Raw genomic sequence first — 19,497 nt, forward strand, 5'->3', positions numbered from 1 at the left:
TAATTTTTAAAATAGTCATGTGCTGGAGTGCATGCCAGTTATTTGATTTTATACACTAAAAGTGAGCTTTGAAAAATAGCCTAACGTGCTGCTTAGTTGCTCAAGGAACTGTGGCAAATAATTCACCCGCATAAAGGTTGCAAGCCAGAATCTCTTGTTTCTTCTCCAGCTGCCTCTGTTAGAGTGACAGTGCCTCCCTGTGAGGCTCACAACACAACACAGACAGCACCATGCATCTTAGAGGGCACTTGATGCCAGCCAGGAAAGGAAACCTCTGCTTAGTATGGTGGACTTGCACAAACACCATCAGCTGGACCAGGGTGCATGTTAGCTCTGGAAAGAGGGGAAACCAGCAGGGTTTGGAGCTGGTGACCTCATGTCAAGGACCAGGACAGGCACAAGCCTGCAGAAAACCAAAACATGCTCTGAAGGAGTAGCCAATTTCCTGCAAGTCCTAAACGCCAACCACACACCACACCTGGACAATACCTCTTGCTCTTTGGCAACTCCAGAGCACTTGTGGACTTCCTGGAGGGTGCAGTGGCCTGCAGAGGAGGCTTAGCAACAGGCGTGATGAGCAGGGCATCCAGGAGCGAGCGGTAGGCACTAGGTTCGTAGAGTCTAGCAAGCGTGTAAAAAGACCCCATAAACAAATGAGGTGACCACACAAAGTTCAAGATGGCTGGGACCTCTGAAAATCCCAAATCCCTTTTGAAATGCCTGTTTGGAGAAACTGAACTCTGGACAACTGATGCAGGAATTCTGTCCAAACAAGCAGCCCACAAAGTGGAGGTTGCACACTTCAGGTGATGCACAAGACAACCCACTGAGGTACAAGAATAATTTTCTTTTCATGCATTTTCACCATTAATAAAGTAAAATCAAAAGGGAAATTTTTCTCATATTTTTTAGTTTTCTGGGTTTGTGTATACTTTCTAATGTACACCATTTATTAGTATTTTAGGACATCTATGTAATTAGGAAATACAAAAAATGGATATTATTGCAAATTCAAAAATATTTTACTGATATGAATGGATGACTGAAAAACTTGTCAAAATGTTTGGTCTAAGCAAGCTTTTATAAAAAGCAATAGAGTAAAGATTTACATGGAACTCCACAAGCTATTGTTTTCAAGCATCAGAAAGTTCTTCAAAGTTACAGATTATTCTTTGTCACTCCTGTAACACAAATGTTATTTACAGTTAATTTACTAACTGAACTGTAAAACAGGTATCATGAGGAACAGAATGGTAGAATTACTCACCAAGGTTCAGAGCAGCTGAGCTATAAATAGGGCATGGCAGCTTTGGACATATTCTAATAACTAGCCCACTATTGTGAAAGAGCCGATTGATTTCACAACCCTGCCAGGGACCAATTATTCTTGTGTGAACTGGAACCTCCTTAAACCAACCTATAAAACATTCCTTTTAAAGTTGATGGCTACCTGGCCCGGACAGCAAGAGCAGCAGACACAGCAGCAGCAGCCATGCTCTTAATTTTTGATCTCTGCATGAAAGGGGAAAGAACCGGAAGAGGAGAGTGTCCAAGGATCGGCAGATTTCCCACAGGATTTTCCAGGAGTACTTTTGCAGCGCAGAAGCTTTGAGCCAATGCAGGAGAAAACAGAGAAATCAGGAAAGATTGACAGAGATACAGCACAATACCAGACCACATTAACCACTGGAAAGTTATGGAAGTTTCCAGCTCACCAGGACATCGGGCAATGTGTTAGCCGCTTGAATACTAATATAGAGAACAGCAGTTTTGATTTCACCCACAAATAAAATTTTCCCCTCATCAAGTGAACATTTAGCATCTGTCACCCTTCAAATTCTTCATCCTACACTCTGCCTTGCTTGCCTGGGTCACTCCCACTGAACCAGGGCCCAGAACACTCCATGTGGATCCACTTAAGTCTCTATGGCTTGGACAGAATTAGCCCTGAAGATCATTTACCTACTCCCCTTTTTCATAATAAATAGTAAACATAGAAAACTTTGCAATATTTGTTGATATAACTTCAGCAAGTCCACTTTTAGCAACCCTTGCCAAATTCAGTGTCATCCTCACCCCATTTCATTTTCCCTAGTTATTTTATGGGTGAAAAGGGATGTGAAGAGACGACAAAAAAAAAAAAAATAAAACCAGACTAGCTCCAAAATAATTTCTATGATTTCTAGCCTGTAACTTGGGTTCTTATTTTAAAATTCCAAGATTATCCACTGAATTGTTGTGTATTTTAAAAAATAACTACAAAGATGCACAGAACACTCCAAACACACTTCCAGATTTAAACACAATATACCACTTCCCAGATTTAAACACAAAAATACTGCCTGAATATCTTGCTTACACCTAGAAGTTTGCTGTAGATTACCTTAAAAGATTTACCTTGCGTGATTTACAGATGATTTAGACTGAAAGCTCGAGATTTTATTGAAAGAATTTGTTTCACAAGTAGACAGAGATGGTTCATGCCTGCCCAAAAGCAGCAAGAGAAGAAAAATCATTAATCAAACACTTGTTACACCTCTGGCAACACTAACTAAAGCTCAGGAGCAGTTCATTTATGGAGTTTTTAAAGCCCTCCTTACCCATAAACAAACAAAGAAATCAGGTATCTTTTAATATCCTGTTCTGTTAATTACTGAGGGAAGCACTTTCTTTCCCTATTGGTAAACACTTAAATTCTGGAAGTTCCATCACTACACAAGTTAAAGCTTGTATTCTCCTCCAAACACTTCAGGCTATTGGACAAAATAAAAACCCACATTTTGTGGCAAGGGTGACTATATTCTCCTCATGTCACCAAATTCTGCCAATAAAATCCAACTGAATCTCCTACCCATGACTGCTTTTCCTCCTCCATCGAAAAGCTGCATTAGTTTTTAAATTACTTTTACAGCTTTTGCCTAAAAACTACTTGAATTTTTAATTACTATACAAATTTCCAGAGCACTGTGAGGGTCAGGAGACCTCTAAGCTGCTCCATCTTGACAGCATCATCATCAAAAAAATAATCAGGTGAAAATTCATGGCTTTAAACTAAAAGCGGAGAGATTTAGTTTAGATATTAGGAAGGAATTCTTCACTACAAGGATGGTGAGGCACTGGAAAAGGTTGACCTGAGAAAGGGTGCCCCAACCCTGGAAATGTTCACATCCAGGTTGGATGGGGCCCTGAGCAATCTGGTCTAATGGGAGGTGTCCCTGCCTAGAGTGGGAGTGTTTGAATTAAATGATCTTTAAGGTCCCTGCCACACCAAACCATTTTGTGATTCAATGTGAGTGGAATTAGTTTCTGACTGCACCTTACTAACAGAGCTGGCTCAGAGGTACCTGGCAAGGGCAGGAGGCAGCCCGAGGGCTGTTCCCACAAGTGGGGCTGGAGAAGGCAGCCCCCCAGCTGGGTCAGCAGGCAGGGGGAACTCAGTGGTCTGCGTGGCCACAGCACATTTCTCGGGGACAGGAGGTGCTTCATCCGCCGGCAAAGAGCTCGCTGCATCTGGAGTGGGCACTGTTATCTTCCTAGTGGATGTTGATTCCATGAGTAATTATAGTGAGACAATATACAGAGAAGAAGTTTCTCATTTGATTAAAATACAAAACAGCACTGGACAACTCTTTCTAGCTGGTATTCTTGCATCTTTTGTAAGAAGTGAGTAGCAGATTAGGGCTTTTTTTTTCCTTCCCTAGGAACCAGATATTCACGCTCTGGGAATCAGACCATGCTGAAACCAATTTTTTGAGGCATTTTTACAGCTAAAGCTTGAGTGCTTGTTCAACCATAAACCCAAACTATTTGGGTAATTTTAAAGTAGTTACTCAACAGACAACTTGAACAACAGCACAATCAGTATACAAGAAACTACCTAAGTGTAAGGAGATGACACTCAGCCACTGCTGCTACTTGGCTGCTGGCATTTAAAACCTGAACAGTTGAAGGCAAGATGAGGTGTACACTTGGCTAAGACTTCCAAAGGGTTCTCAAACAAAAGTTCTATAAAATAAAAGAAAGCAGAAGGACAAGTAGCATTCACCACAGGAGAGCAATATTTCTCCCCCACATTTTACTTTCTCTTGCTTCTCATCACACTGAAACAACCATAGAAATTCTGACAGTTTTAGTTTGGTCAGCCTGAGACCTCCTCTTCTCCCAGACTACAAAATTCTTGGCTGTCCACTTATCAGAAAGTGCACAACACAAATCAGGACTAATACCTATTATTTAATACTAAGTCTTTGTATTTTTATTAGGAATAATTCCATTGAAAGAAAATATAAAAGTAGGTCTCTATGATTTTTAAAAACATGTCTATAAAATACAATCTAAAGACCTGCTGGCATCCCATCTGTTTTATATTAGTTATACAGTTTCTCAGGAAGTGCCAGATTCTGTGGTTTACATGGTTCAAAGTTGCCAGGATTACTTTTTAAGATGACTTTTTGCAACTTTCTGGAAAGGCTGTAATTGCTCTTAAATATTTTACTGTTAAACTTACAGAAGGACACTGCACATGTGGAATAGACTAATAATACACTATAACTTACAGTAGTTGGTTATACAGTCATACAACTAGTCAAGGGTTTCAGTAAAAAACTAAAACTACAATAAAAAAGCATTATGAAGTCTACCTTACAGGCAGCTCACTTAACTTTAATCTAGAAATGAAATCCAGATCCCTCATACGTTTCACAGCAAGTTTTCTCCTTGGTGGTTAAATAGCTGGTGGTACAATTTACAGAGCTTCAGCCAAGAGAAGATGGAGCCCATTAGGAAAATAAGGACCTGTGCCAAACCTTGACAACAAATGCAAGGCTTCAGTAGCAAGAGCAACTCTACTGACCCTTGGGTGGCCCAATTTTCCTTTACTAAAAGCCTGACATGGCCCTCATTAATTGCTCCATGCAGATTTCCAATAGGCGCCATTTTATTTTAGAAGGGGTTTTGAAGATCAGATTTGCTGTATTTCCCACTCCAAAGAGCATTATAAAAGCATCAGGATCAGCTCAGTAACAAAATAGAAACATCAGCTATAGTTGCTACACTGATGATCTCTCAATTCATGGGAGAATTCAGACTACACAGCTTTATCAAATAATTTATGTTCTCCTTCCCGCACTCAATGCTAAACCTTCCCTCTACAGCTCTGCAGAAGCTGCTCAAATTTCTGCCCTACTTGTGCAGAAAATCCTTATCATCTATGTTTTTATTTGCAAAAATACTTTGGCTCTCATCCTGAACCACCATGAACATAGCTGCTTTTTTGATTTCTCATTTCAAAGCTGCTCTCTTGATAGATTAATTTTGCCAAATAACAAATTTAAACCCATGGGTCTTGCGTGAGAGTACATTTAAATTTATTTTTCCTGGACTCAGATGAAGAGCTGGATTTAGTAATGACTCCCTGATATTCTGAACACAGTAGCTGCAGTGGTATCTGCAAGGCCTCCTCTGCAGCTGAATAAAATCATAGAACAGTCTGGGTTGGAAAGGACCTTAAAGGTCATCCACTTCCACCCCTCCTGCTGTGGCAGGGACAGCTTGCACTAGACTGGGTTGCTCAGTCCGACCTGGTCCTGAACACACCTATGGATGGAGCAAGTAGGTGTAATCATACTGGAGTTTCACCAGTAGGCATGAAAATCCATTACTGAAATAGTACTTTTTTCACTGCCTTTTGCATCCCAGGTTTTCTGCTTAAAAAAAAACCACCAGGAGTGTTACCATATATCTGCGTACATTTTTCACCTTTGATGATTTAAGAGAATTTGCTGCTGAAAACATCACAACCAAATTTTCTTTACTCTACTGGCCCAAACCAAATGTCACCATGAAGGTATCTACCAGCCCCTATCATCAGCCACCATCCCTTCCTGCCTAAGCTCATGTTAGCTCACAAAGGTACCTGCTTCTCCCAGACAACAAAAAAGTCTTCAAAAGACAACAAAACAGGCTTTTACTTTGATGTCAGATTTCTCCTCGTCTCTGAGTTAGTTGAGACTACTGCTTTAAAAGTTTAAAACTGGTCAATTTCAAATCTTAGTATTAGTTTTCCAGTTGCACAAAGCCCACACAGGTGTAGGCAACAGTATATTCCTGTATGCTTTATTCAAGTGTAAAAGTCTGTCTATAGCCTGGCAGCACCAGGCAGTGTTCATTTAATTCTCATTTTTAAAGGAACAGCTTTGTTACACATTTTAACTTTGTCATTGCACAATGTAACACAAACTATAAGAAAATGTTATTGACCTTCAATAAGGGTATCATAATCCTCTGAATTACTGTCACTGTCTTCTATCCAAAATTACTGTTGCTGTCTAGTACTCACAGATGAACTCCAAAACACGAGCAATTTGCCAAGGTAAGTGCCAGTAAAACTATCCAAGGCCAGTGACAGGAAATTTGCCAGGTAATCCCCTAGTGTTCTTTGATTGCATTACAGAACAACACTGTGTTGTGAATTAAACAATCCACCTTTTAAAAATTTACTTTTATATTTCTAAATCCATGTTCAGTTCTGAGTTGTTGAGACCACTGAAAAGCTACTCCATCCATGTGATAGTGTAGACACCCAATGACAGTGTACACACACTAAATATTAGATTTTATTTTAACTAGTAGCCACAAGAATGTTCATTAATTGCCTTATTTTTATTTCATTTTCCTCCTTTCCCCTCCTACCATTTCCAGGAAAATCCCTAGTCACAGCAGCCTAATGAAGTCTATTTTAAGTGAATGACAAACAACCCTCTCTCCTCCAAGACAGACAAATCCAGGACAGAACAGGATAGATTGTTAACTGAATCAAAACCTCCCGTGAATGATTTACCTCCCAGGAGCTGGCGCAGCAATATGTTCAGAAAGTCTGGGAGAAGGGACACTGCCAGGGCAGGAATCTGCTATTGGCAAAAGAGCAGCTGCAGGTTCTGGTCTAGCATTGTTTTCACTTCTTTCACAGTAATAAAACCAAGTGAAGACACACAGAGAAAGAAATTTTTAATCCTCTTAAAATGGTATGTAGAACAGGAAACACTGTGCATGAAAGTGTTAGTAAATTGAAAAGGAAAAAAGAACCCAAACCCCAAAAAGACCATGGAATTTACAGCAAAATACAATTAAGAGGATAAAATTATGTAAAATACACTTAGGGAGTATCACAATTTCAGTGAAGGTTGAGAGTGTCCTGCTGCTTTTGAACTCAGAAAGCCAAGCAGTATCTGACATTTACAAAGATGGAATACAAATATTTGGGACTATATTATGTGATAGAAAAAAACTTTAGAAAATACTGAAAGTGACACAAGTGCTAGAGGGATTCACCCCAAAGCTTTATAGGCTTCTTGCTACAGCTTTTTGGAAGTGTTAGTTTTGTGAACGTTAGATGATATATTTCTCAATATTTTCCATATCCTTTCTTTGATTCAGTTGTTTTAGGAAAAATGAAAATCTAGAAAATGTCTTGAAGTACTCTACTTCAAGAAAAGCACCTGTCAGATACATCAGTTTAATACACAAAAAAAGAGTAAACTACAAGGTAGAGAGCAATTACAACACTGAGTTTTGAACCAACTAAATTAGCCACAGGGGCAGGTATTGCTGCCTTGTTTTCTCTTGTGTTATTATGCGGAATTTAAGTATCTTATTAAAGTAGGGAGCCTTAAGTGCTGAAAACTACTGAACAGATTTAAGAATGACCAGGAAGCAGACCTGATAGGTGGTAAAGGTGTGGATGGAAGTTCTGGTAGAGGTGGCATCTCCAAAGTTGGGGTAGCTACGGAGTTCTTACTCAAATTAATACAGGTATGCTGGGTTGCTGCTCCATCAGGTAGATCTGCAGGTATGCTTTACATGTATTTATGCCACAGGGGAGAGAAAAATTAACACATGATTTTATGACAGGTTGTTTCAGGATCGACCAAGATTAGGACAAATATTTTCCAGTGGCTGTGGATGAGCTAAACTACAAATGTGGAAAATCCAGGCACATCCTCACTCAGGACAATGAATTGACTCTACAATTTAAGGCCAAAACCAAATCTGGACCTGGTTGCTCAAAAGGGGATGGTTAAAAGTGAACATTTAAAATAAGTCCTTGGAAACAGGGTGCTGCAGAAATAGAACTAATGAGTTACTAACCACATAAACTTCATACAAAGGCCAGACATTGCCTTTCTAAGTTTTAAGTAACTGGTTTTAAAGCTGCAATCTACACATTTTAGTGAGGGCTTTCTATTTCCTGTTCTTCTAGCTGCTGAAGAGAAAAATCTGTTTTATCCAAACAAAAATCCCTAGTGGGTTACAGTTTAGAAATAAACAATAGTAAAAACCACACAAAACATCTGTCTTGGACAATGCCTGCCTCAAAAGCTCAATATTATTAAATTGGGATATTTTACTGTAGATTAATGATGAAAGAGAAGTTTCTAGTTATTTTCATATTCATACTTCTAAGAGATCTCTAAAATTTAAGCTCATTCTTTTATATAAAAAACCACTCAAAATACTTTTTCAAAGATCAGTTGTAACTGGGAATGTGATATGAGCTAGGGCATGTTCTTAACCTGCAAATAAAAAAACCTGGTCCATTGTTTTGGAAACACTAAGAAATTCCAAAATTTAATGCCAGTAAGTGCTGTGCAATGGGGATATTGGGTGAACAGATGACATCTTTAAAGCAGTAAATGAAATTCATTTCACACATTCATAAAACACTTTTGGAACTAGTGATTTCTTTTTACTATGAATTAATAGAAAACTAATAATTTGGTAGTCTTTCTCAAACTACTCTCATATCCTCAAAGGAGAGACTCCATGACTATGTTTAATCAAAACATAGGCTTCTATTCTTTTGATTATTTAGAGAGGGGTTTTCCTTCTATTTCTCACTACAGCAACTCACCCTTCAAAAGGGTAAGAGGTGGTAAGAGAGAGAAACATAATTGTAAGTTTAATAACAACATGAAAATATTCTCATTACCTAGGGACATCTCCAGAACATAAAAATACCCAAAGGTCAAACCATTCTGCCCTTAAAAAGAAACTTTCACAGAGAGTCTAAGTGATAACCTTTCTAACCTTTCACAGTTTTCATTGCATAGCTGCTCTCTGAAATGCCCTTATTTCCTTCTGTCCATAAAGAAATTATATAAACCCAGCAAAACAATTTAAATACACTACTTCACATTCCTACTTTAATATGCAGTACTCTATCAAATTATTATATTGAGGTGTATGTGCACTCAGTAACACACTTGGGTTTAGTAACACTGCCAAGTTATGTGATGGGGGCATGGAAATTAAACTGATTGGCAATTCTCATCAGAACACTCTTTGGTGAAATTATGAAAGTGAATGTTTTCCCCTACTGTCCCTAAGGAGTTAACCCAAAAGGTGTGTAAATGTGATATCCCTTAGTCCATCATTACCAGAGCAAAGCTGTGCAGTGTTAAGCATCCACATCGGTGACTGTTAGTGTTAGATAACTTATCTATTACCTGAAGTCTCCATTTTCTGTTTGTCTTTTCCTAAAGACAAAATGACAAATACCATAAGCTACTGCTGTACTGTAGAGCAGCATAAACCATCTGAAAAGGAAACATGAGCTTAAAATGGTTCCAAAGGTCTCCATTCCTTTCAAGTTCTCACATTGTGCAAGTTTAAAAAGCCAACCCAGCCAAGTCTTCTGCAGAAGCATCTGTTCACAGGACTAATTCCATCAGAGGAGTGTGGAAGTCAGCTGCATAAATTCCAAGCCAATTGCAATGATTCTCACTGAGCAATTAGGAGAGACTGGGCTTTTACATGTGCTTTACAACTCCCCTTTGTTTGAAGTCTGAAACGTTATCTCGTTCAGTAAGTGCAGTAAAAGCCAAAAATAAGTTTTACTTCATAGAATTCTTACTCCCATAGCCTCTCAAAAGGGTCAATAATTTTTCTGATTTCTTCAAATCTCATGTCAATTTCGACAACACAAACACACAGCCCATTTAAAATATGATCAAGAACTCAAATACTGTGATAGTTTTAAACAATTCAGATTGTTTCTACTATGCAGCAGGGATTGAATTGTTTCTCTTCCTATAGGCTGTGAAGGTGCAATGAAATGTCAGCTCCATGCATGAGAAGAGAGTCCAAGAGACTCGAAAGAAAAACAGACAGAGCTAAGATAAAAGCGACTTTTATTAAAATACTCTTCAAGCTTCAAAATGCATAAATTAATGAATGTGTAGCTACTATAATACATTATTTTACAGGAGAACCATAGGGCTGTGAAGCTTTCATAAACACGAGAAAGCCTATAAGCTTCACTCTGTAATAAATAAATACTACCATCTTATCTTGTTCCTGCTAGAAGATGTGTTGAAGCTCTTACACAGCAACATTCTGCTCAATTACTTTTTTTAAAGTTTTTCAAAACATGAACATATTACTAGTCTAAGCAGCAGAATCTTTATATTGAGCTTTCACTTCAATTCACAACATTGGAATATAATTTTTTGATTTTTTCTTTTCTTTGCTTAAAAGCAAGCCTGTCTTCTTGCTGTACTTAGTAAAACATTTACAACCACTCTAAAATTGACCTGCTGAAAATCTAGTGAAATCCAAGATATTGTCCTGGTAGGTGTGATATTTTGAAGTAAGTGCATACAATCCCCTCTTCATCTTCTTCCCCTAGCCCCAAAAATTAAGGTAATACAATTTCTTATTCTTTTCTTCAAAATTTTCTGCATTCTAACAGCCTACAGTAACTCAAACTCAGCAATGCAAATTACCTCAAGGCAGAAAAAAGAACTGAAACAGCCATCTCCTCCCCCACATTGGGAGATTCAGCCACCCAAATTGTTAAGTTTTAAATATGTATTTTTGTCAACTAATGATTAGCACAAAAACATTTTCATCCCATTTTTTACACATCAGTAGGAAAGTGTTAGAAAAGTATAGAAAAGGCTAGAATTTCTCTCGCAGAAAGGCTACTGAAATACATTTTTTCTTTTTTTTTTTTTTGTTTTCTTTTTTTTTTTTTGTTTTTTGCAAAGCAGATGGAAAAGAAGAAAGGAAAGAAGTGTTTGTATTTTGCTTTTGCAACTTGAGTAAAATCACTGGACATTAAGAACACGTGCTGAGACTTCATGGTGCCAGTCACGTAATTTTGTATATTTGGGGCTAAGGACGTGGATGGGAACCTTTTCCCTGTGGAAAGAAGTGATAGAAGAAAAATAAGAAAGAAAGAAAGTTTGTCTCAAGCAGTTTCACAAGTGAGCATGCAAACTCCATGCACTATTCCTATCACACTGTCTTCCTCTCTGTCAAAAAGCTGGATTCAGTGTTAGTCACAGGCAGTAGAGAAAGTCTCACTGACTTCAAGAACCACAAGCTTTAGCCACCAGCCACTGGCTGGTGCTCTTTTTGAACAATGCCTATCCCAAAGCAAGGAGACAGCTGACCCTCACTTGCAGCCCAGAACAGCAATACTTTCCAGCTATGTCTTGCAATCAGATCCACACTTGCACATCAAAAATGCCTGGTTAGACTTGGAAAAGGAAGGCACATCAACAAGATGACCTCATACAGGTAACCAAATTGGTTCAAGTTTACAGAAAACCTCTGCACAAACTCCTGCACAAACATTACTACTGGACTGCACCAACAGCTTTTAAAAGGTTTGTCTATGCAGAAAAAGATATTGATTTTTACATGCTGAAATAAAAGGCAAAAAAGGAACATTTTAAAAACACCCAGACGTCACACAAATGCACTGAACACTACAAGTTAAGGACAAAAACATGCAAAGTATTAAAGTAGTAAAAATGTAAAACATCAACTCACTTAGTCTTCTTTCCAGCTTCATTTTCTGGTTCTTTCACTGAAAGAAAACAGAACATTTTTATTTTCTAGGGCACTGAAGACACTGTACCACAACACTGAGATCTCTCCTGTTCCAAGGCATTCACTATAGCAGGAAATTACAACAAGGCTCTTTGGGATTCTTTGATTCTAAATACACTCCAATGGACATGAGTCATGCCTATAAACTGCAGGAGCCCCTTTGCCAGTAGGACTGCTGAAAAGTGGCTCTGCTGCTCTCTGCCCTTCCCCTTGGCCCACTCTCCGTGCTGGCATTGAGAAAGGTGATTTGAGAAGGTGAAGATGAATGGAAGTTAGGAGGCATTTCTTTTGGATGAATATCCAGTGGGTTTCTATCAGGTGATAATCCAAGCATCTGTTTGCAGCCAGGCTATTTCCCACCAAGGTTCTAGAGGTCTGCACAAGGGATAATATAAATTCACAGTCCTGATTTTAAGACTGGTAAATCTAGCTGCAGTGACTTTCTTACAGCATTTGTCAACATGATAAATTCATCTTTACTGGACAACATGCTATTTGATGTTCAGGTCCCATACTCTACCCTTGCAATGACTGATGAAGGGAGCTGAACGTAGACAATGATCATTAATAGACTAACACAGGACCACAAATCAGTCAGGTCCAAATTCAGAATATTTATCACACATGGACAATAACCCTTATTTTGGAAGATGTTATCCTTAGCTTCTAGAAATAGCTGATTTAGTAAAATCTGCCCCTCGAGAGGAGGTCCAATTTCCTCAATGCCTTTTTTATTGCAGCACTAGCTGTGAAAAGCTGAAGAATGAAAGCTCAAAGCTCCTGATGGCACTTGTGGTGGCCTTCACACAAAATTACAAATCTCAGCCAGTGAATTATAGCTTACAAAATACCATGAAATGGGAATTTTAGCATAAAATTGTATGACTGGGAATGACCTTTGCCACATCACCTGTTCCACTCCACCAATATATGTAATCACACCACAGCCTATGCAGAGGATGGAAACATAAGATGGGAATAAACTGAGGATCTATGGATTTGTGTTTCTGATTGGCTGCATCATTGCAGATCACACACTTTTGTATCACTGACAAAGAAAACATTAAATTTTTCTGAAGCATTAAATTTGATCAGAAATGTCACCATTTTGGTGCTATGGGGGAGAGAGAAACAACAAATACATATCTGTCAATATCTTTGGGAGCACAAATGGAAGTTCTAAGATTTATCTAGAATGTATTAATTCAGCCCAATCAGGAACAATGCCCAGCAATGTATCCATGCTGAACTCTTCATTAATGGCAGGGGTTTTCCAGGGGCATTGGCTATGATCCCACTTGCACCCAGGCACTCACTGTGATCAGTGCCGGTGATCTGGGCGAGGATGCGGAAGGAGCGGGACTGGGTGGTGCCCGTCCTGGGGTGCCAATCCTCGGTGTCCTCAATCAGCCGCTTCTTGCTGGCGTCGCTGTGGGTGGGGGTGTGGTAGAACTCCGTGTAGGTATCCACGATGTGCTTCCGCGGGGGGCTGCCCAGGGACAGAGAGAGACAGCAGTGAGTGCGAGGCTTCACTCTGGGCACTGCAAAGGCATGGGCACAACACTTTACACAGCATTTAAAGGAAGCTTCTGAATTGGGATGCAGAAAGGCAGCAGCTGAGGCCCACCTAAACACAGATGCAGCTTTCTGAGCCAAGCACACCTTTATAATTATGCTAACCCAACCGAAATTTTTTTCTTGTAACAGTAAAATTATTGTCAAGATATCTACATGTTTAAAGTTTTACCGTTTGGGTGGGTTTTTCCTGGGAGACGACAGAGGAAGACAGCAAGAGAAAGTTTTCCCAGCATAAACAGGAAAAGGAGAAAAAGAAAAGAAGAAATGAAGTCAGAAAGCTGAAATAGAAATTGAGCTAATTATTCTACTGAATTAGTTTCGCGAGAAAGGGCACTAAAATCCAATTAATACTGATATTCTCATTCTACCACTAAAACTACTGCACAGAACTCCCACACTTTAATTAAGCACATGGCGATTTCCTTACAAGGATGAGAGGGGAATTTGTTTTGGTAAAGCAGGGTAGTCTACCTAGCTCAGATCAGGTGCCCCGTGACAAATTCTCCCCTTGGCTCCCGAGGGGCACAGCACAGCTGTGTGCATGTGCAAGGGCCACCTGGGACACACCAAGTCTTTTGCACTTGGCAAAGCCTAGGTCAGAGCCAGGCCATTTCAAAGCATAGATGGCCATGTTTTGGGAAAATAATGAGGAGATACCCTCTTTGAAAGCCAAAAAATGAGGTGGTTGTTCCATCTGGAAATTTTCCTTGCAGTAACCCACATGCTATTATCAATCCTTGAACTATCAGACTTGCAAGAATACAGGATTTAAAAACTTTGATTCCAGCAAGTGATGTAAAGAACATGTAATAGCACTGGACAGTGTGGGAAAAGAGGACAGAAGACTCCAACTATATAAATTACTCCTAAATTCTACATTTGTTATTCCAAAGCATTACTCTGCGAGACCCTCTAAGTATAAATTTATTTTTATATAATTTATAGGAGGAAAACTGTGAAAAATTGGCTTGTAAGACATAAAACTTCTAATAATTACTAAAAATCAAAACCCAACAAAACTTTTAAAGTCACTTCTGTTTTTGATGCTACTTCCTCACTGTACTTTTAAGGTTCAAATTATTTCTGGGGAAGAAAGATGGAAAATATGAGTGAGGAATGATGTTAACTGTGAACAAGTAAAAATTAGGCCCATTCAATGAAATGCATTAGTAAAAACTTAAGCTTAAAAAACATACTTAATACTTGAAAGAATGTGAAAGGTATGGTACAAAATTATATCAATATATATATTATATATATTGAATTTATTGACACACAGTATTAGTGAAGCGCATGTATCACATATCAAAGTTGCTAACAGAGAAAGAGGTATAGAAACCAAGGCAGTGGTAATTCCAGGATGGAAAGTAGTACAAGAAGTACAGAGAAAAATGAAGTAAAGTTAATAGTAAAAGTAAAATCTGAAAGTTAAAGCAGTAATTAAAAGTGTGGAAATAGATGAAAATGTAATTATTTACGTGAACTATTTAGCAACCACCACAGTGAAATAAGTAGTCTTTCACGTTTGTTGAAAGTGGTATAAAGAAAAGATCCCGCTGACTTCTCTTGTCCTGCTGGTCTGCTTTTTAAGGCTTAAGAGTCTACTGGTAATGACTCGCTGAGGCAACAAGGTGGTGCCAGAGACAAAGGAAAATTCAGTGAGACAGGCTGTCCCTCAACTCAGCCTTGAGGCAAGGGGAGAAAAGACAAGCCAATCAAACCTCAATCATTTATCATCCTAATACGCCCAAATCACTGTATATGAACGTTAGTTTTACTTTTCCTCTATGAATTCAGACTCCAGTCCTTCATTCCATAGTTCTCAAAAGCAATTTCATTTTTATACTGTATTTCATCATTTACTAGTTGTATTACCAACACCAATAAACCATACTTGTACCAGGAATTTATCAATACACACAAACACCACACACACGTTTTGTAGAATAAAAATAAGCTGCAAAATGTAGCACAGTGAAAAGCAAAATCACATCATGTCCAATGCAGACACAATAATTTATTACACTAAAAAAAGCTGAAGCTGTTTTGCAAAATTTAAATATAAAGCTCTGTAAGAGCTATAATTTTGCAAAAGAAGAATACATGCTGGTTATTCCAATAGGAAAAATAACCATAATTCAAGTCCAGTGCCGTTGATACTAACTTTGTCGCTGCTGCTATCTGCAAGGGAAAAACAGAAAGTATTTGATGTGTTAATTCATTCTTTGCTTCTCAAAATATTACAGGAGTTTCCAAATCCAAGCTCTGGTACGGCCATATACCATGTAAGTCAAACTTATAATCATCAAGAGAACCTACAAGAGAAAATTTTAGCCCAGCTGAACTTAAACTGAGTGAAGTCTACGGAGATCTTACCTGTTTTAAGCAGCAGGCACATCTTCATGCAAGAGCTGGCAAGAAGGTCTTGACAAAAGTGCAACTGCACACATGCTAGTGAAGGCAAATTGCTTGCTTTCTAAGGCAGAGCTAAACAAGGGAAGTTAAACTTCCTTTCCCATCCTCAAGTGAAGTCAAATAGTTTATATTCTGAATGTTTTTTGAGGGAAGCCAAGAGGAAGGGAGGAAATTGTGAGTACAACAAGGTGCATGTCTAAAGAACTGCACTCGCTAAGCAGTGCCATCTATGAACAAGACACAAGCTGGCTCTTTGCATGTTTTGAGAAAACGAATTATACAAAACATAGAAGCAAAATGGAATTTATTTCAGACTGATCAATTATTCCAAACGCTATGTTTCTGGTATTTTATAGATGTCATTGATACCATTTTAAATGGGGAAATAATTAAGCATCATCATAGAAATTTAACTTTCCTATGTAAAGTTTAGTAGTGTAACAGCAGACCAATGTAACCACTTTAGTGGGTTTTTTCTGCTTGGTTTTGTTTTGTGCCATAGGACTGCAAGACACTTAGGCAGCCTGAACACAATATTGTTAGAAAGACTGCAAAATAAAGTAGGTTTTTACAGCTCTGAAATGTTTTCAAACTTTACCAAACTAGATCTGCAAGGCTGACAGTGAGACAGGGATTTCTTCACTCTCAGCTGTGATTATTCATCCTCTTTGATGGTCTTATTCATCCTCTAAGTAAGGTAGGGCACATAGCAGTGCTCACCCAGTCATCCCATCTTGATTGTAAAGTGCCTGCTCTATGCCTGCAGCACTTCCTTTCAAAAGACTTAATTTTGTTGCTATTGTTCCTCTTTTTCAGTACTAATTGCTGCTTTTGAAGGCTCCTTACACAGTGATTTGCTGAAAAAGTATTCCTGGAAAGATAAGAGGGTTTGCCAGAGTGTATTCAACAACTGCACCAGCAGTGAGCAAGTCCTTAGGATCTATCAATTTGAACTCACTTTAGGCAGAGTGGATTCCTGCCATCATCTGTTTTAGAAAGGGCTCGAAGTTACTATGACTACAGTGCGATATAAAATGCATACTAGCTGCATTATGAGTCCACATATGGAAAACATTCATACTACAACATAAAGAGAATAGGTACTTAAAGAAGTATTTTTTTTCACCCCGTAAGAAACTCAACTGAAACTCCAGTTTATTCAGTATTTTAGTTGACGTGGACGTTTACCTTTCTGTAGGGTTCTTCATACGCTGAGAGAATATCAGAGGAGAGAGGCACAAAGCCTATTCTTCCAGTCCCTTTCTTCTATGGGATGGGAAATAGTAACCACAGCTTTTAGGTTTTAAGCCCAGGTTTTACATTCTTAAAACTGAAGGAAACTTATAGTTCCCTTCCTGCCCTTTTTATTACATAATTCAATCTGCTGGACACCACTGCTGGTCACAGAGGCCAGCTGGCATGGGACTGTTCATGCTCAGTGTCCTCCTCTCCCCGCAGCACTGCAGGCACTGGGAACAGTCCCTGGGGTGCTACAGCTCCCAAGCCCTGCCCTGGAATTTCTGGGAGAACCCAAGGCATCCCCAGCCAAAATCTTGCTGCAAGTCTGAGTTCCCAGGACTGCTGCTGAGCTCTATTTAGTTTACTAATCTATTGTTTACTAGTCTAGATGCTGCACCAGATAAAGCCTTTTATGTCCCCTCACAGTCCCTTAGATGTTCAGTCTCTGATGCCCACTTCAACATAAACAACAAACATAAATAATATGGAAATTACTCAAATTTTAAGTCTGCATTGCTTGTTTAGGGTAAAGGTAAAATTTAAAGGTATTGAGGTATTTATATAAGAATAAATATAAAAAAGAATCCGCTTAACCCCACTGGCTTCCTAGAAAACACCTTAAAGCTTCTCCTGTGTTGTGCAGAGAAGTAATGAGACATCTGTCCCTTCGCCTCCCTTCTGGGACCTTTTTCCACTGGTTCTGCCAGGGCCACAGTTGGTCTCCCAGAGTGTCTCATTCCCAGCCATCACAGCACCCACTGACCCTTCTTGACAGACTGCTCTGCATTTTTGAGTGCCTGCTGCTTTCATTCAGTGTATTGGGCATAAAATACACAGTGAGATGTGGACATTGAAATTAATACCAGGCTTGTTGTAAGGTCCAGAACACAAGGTGATGCAAGACATCATGTAAAGCATTCCGTGGTCCTTGTTCAATTTAGCTGTGACACTCTACAAACGGATATGTCACCCATGAGAAAAACCATCACCAGAAGTCTAGCTGGGCCTTTTGAAGCATCACTTTTCAAATAATTTCTGAGAGATGGGCTTTGAGGGTTAAACAACTCCTCCAAGCCGTGTCTCACTTAGCCCTCAAACAAGCCCGGCTTTTTTCCTGTGAGGAAAGCCCCTCACAGCAAAACCCAAAATCCCACCTACCCATTCTGCTGTTTACTCTCCCCCTGGTTGTCTCTGCCTCCTCGTCGCGGCCCCTCGGCTGCGTCCTGGGCGCCGTCGGCGGCACCGTGCTGCCGTGGGACAGGAACTGCAGGTTTAGGAGCGCCCGGCACAGGCGGCCACGGCTCAGCGTTAGGCTTGCTGTTAACATGCACTCCGGGCGCGGCACACGGGGATGCGGCCGACGCCTGCGCTGGTGTGAAGGCGGAGGACGGTGATGGGATGGAGGTGACCTTGGAGGAGGTTACAGCTCCAAACGGCCTCGGTGTCTTATTGAAAGCCACGCTGGCTGGGGCAGTGACTTTGGGTGCGACAGCAGAGGCAATGGGCACAGGCTTAACTACTTCGGTAGGTTCTCTCTATGTGGGATGAAAAACAAAAAGGAAACACACAAAACCACGCCAAACGCATGCACATTCCTCAGCAGGGATTTTAGCTGCTCTCGGGGGAGATGACCCACCTAGCGTGAAGCACAGAAGCAAGCTTTACCAAGAGTGCAGTCATGAAATGTACGGGAAAACAACCCGAGCCGTGCGTTTTAGGAGAGGGAAGGATCCAAACATGCACAATCGATACGAAATTCCACAATGCTAGCTCCTCTCGGCATATCCAAAACAGACACTCCACAAATCAAATTCAAAAGAAACTGAAAAACCGCTCTGTTGCAAAACCCACTGGGTAACTCATGTGGAAAAAACTAGAGTTTTTTAGAAAAATGCACATTCTGTGTCTCAAACCCAATTTGAGATATGCACATTCCTCTCAGACAAATGGAGTGTGCAAGTGTACACACACACACTATGCACACTGAGCTGTTGATAACACCTTTAAGAGCAGAATGAGAGCACATTGAGGTTCCCAGATGTCTCCACACACCCTTGTCAGATCAATACACTCAAGAAATCTGATTTTTTTTTTTTTTTTTGCTGTGCTCGTTGTGCTGTGTTTTGGATTTTTGTGCTGGGAATTGCAGAACAAAATGTTTTAACACTGTGGCTCCCAAACTGTGGCCTTTAAAGGTCATGGTCAGCAGAACAGTAATATATTACACATTATTTATGTCTACTGGAGAGGATTTTCAAGTACGGGCTATTTTTAAGTATTTTCAAGCTTGCAAACAGCATTTTTATCAAAAAGAGGGTTTTGAAACTGTTGCATAGAGTAAAACATTAGAAGAACTCAAGAACAAATAAT

The 19,497-nt window shown here is 39.5% G+C and overlaps 1 protein-coding gene across 13 annotated transcripts in view; it reads right to left on the reverse strand.

Moving 5' to 3' along the window:
* The window catches only part of PDLIM5 (PDZ and LIM domain 5), a 126,137-nt gene that overhangs the window by 35,909 nt on the left and 70,731 nt on the right, over positions 1 to 19,497 (reverse strand). For 2 of the 13 annotated variants that reach the window (XM_085057982.1, XM_085057981.1), the window contains exons 5-15: positions 18,286 to 18,662; positions 13,643 to 13,660; positions 13,212 to 13,384; positions 11,836 to 11,872; positions 9,504 to 9,533; positions 7,717 to 7,851; positions 6,839 to 6,955; positions 3,345 to 3,533; positions 2,398 to 2,484; positions 1,451 to 1,606; positions 490 to 621 (exon numbers count right to left, since the gene is read on the reverse strand). In XM_085057982.1, coding sequence (XP_084914108.1) covers positions 490 to 621; positions 1,451 to 1,606; positions 2,398 to 2,484; positions 3,345 to 3,533; positions 6,839 to 6,955; positions 7,717 to 7,851; positions 9,504 to 9,533; positions 11,836 to 11,872; positions 13,212 to 13,384; positions 13,643 to 13,660; positions 18,286 to 18,662 — 1,451 coding nt within the window. Of the gene's footprint in view, positions 1 to 489; positions 622 to 1,450; positions 1,607 to 2,397; positions 2,485 to 3,344; positions 3,534 to 6,838; positions 6,956 to 7,716; positions 7,852 to 9,503; positions 9,534 to 11,835; positions 11,873 to 13,211; positions 13,385 to 13,642; positions 13,661 to 15,637; positions 15,655 to 18,285; positions 18,663 to 19,497 lie in introns of all 13 variants that reach the window. The other 11 variants (XM_085057991.1, XM_085057989.1, XM_085057983.1 and 8 more) reach the window with 11 other exon arrangements.

Source organism: Lichenostomus cassidix, chromosome 4, assembly GCF_008360975.1.
Source record: "Lichenostomus cassidix isolate B80296 chromosome 4, HeHo_3.0, whole genome shotgun sequence".
Lineage (NCBI taxonomy): Eukaryota > Metazoa > Chordata > Aves > Passeriformes > Meliphagidae > Lichenostomus > Lichenostomus cassidix.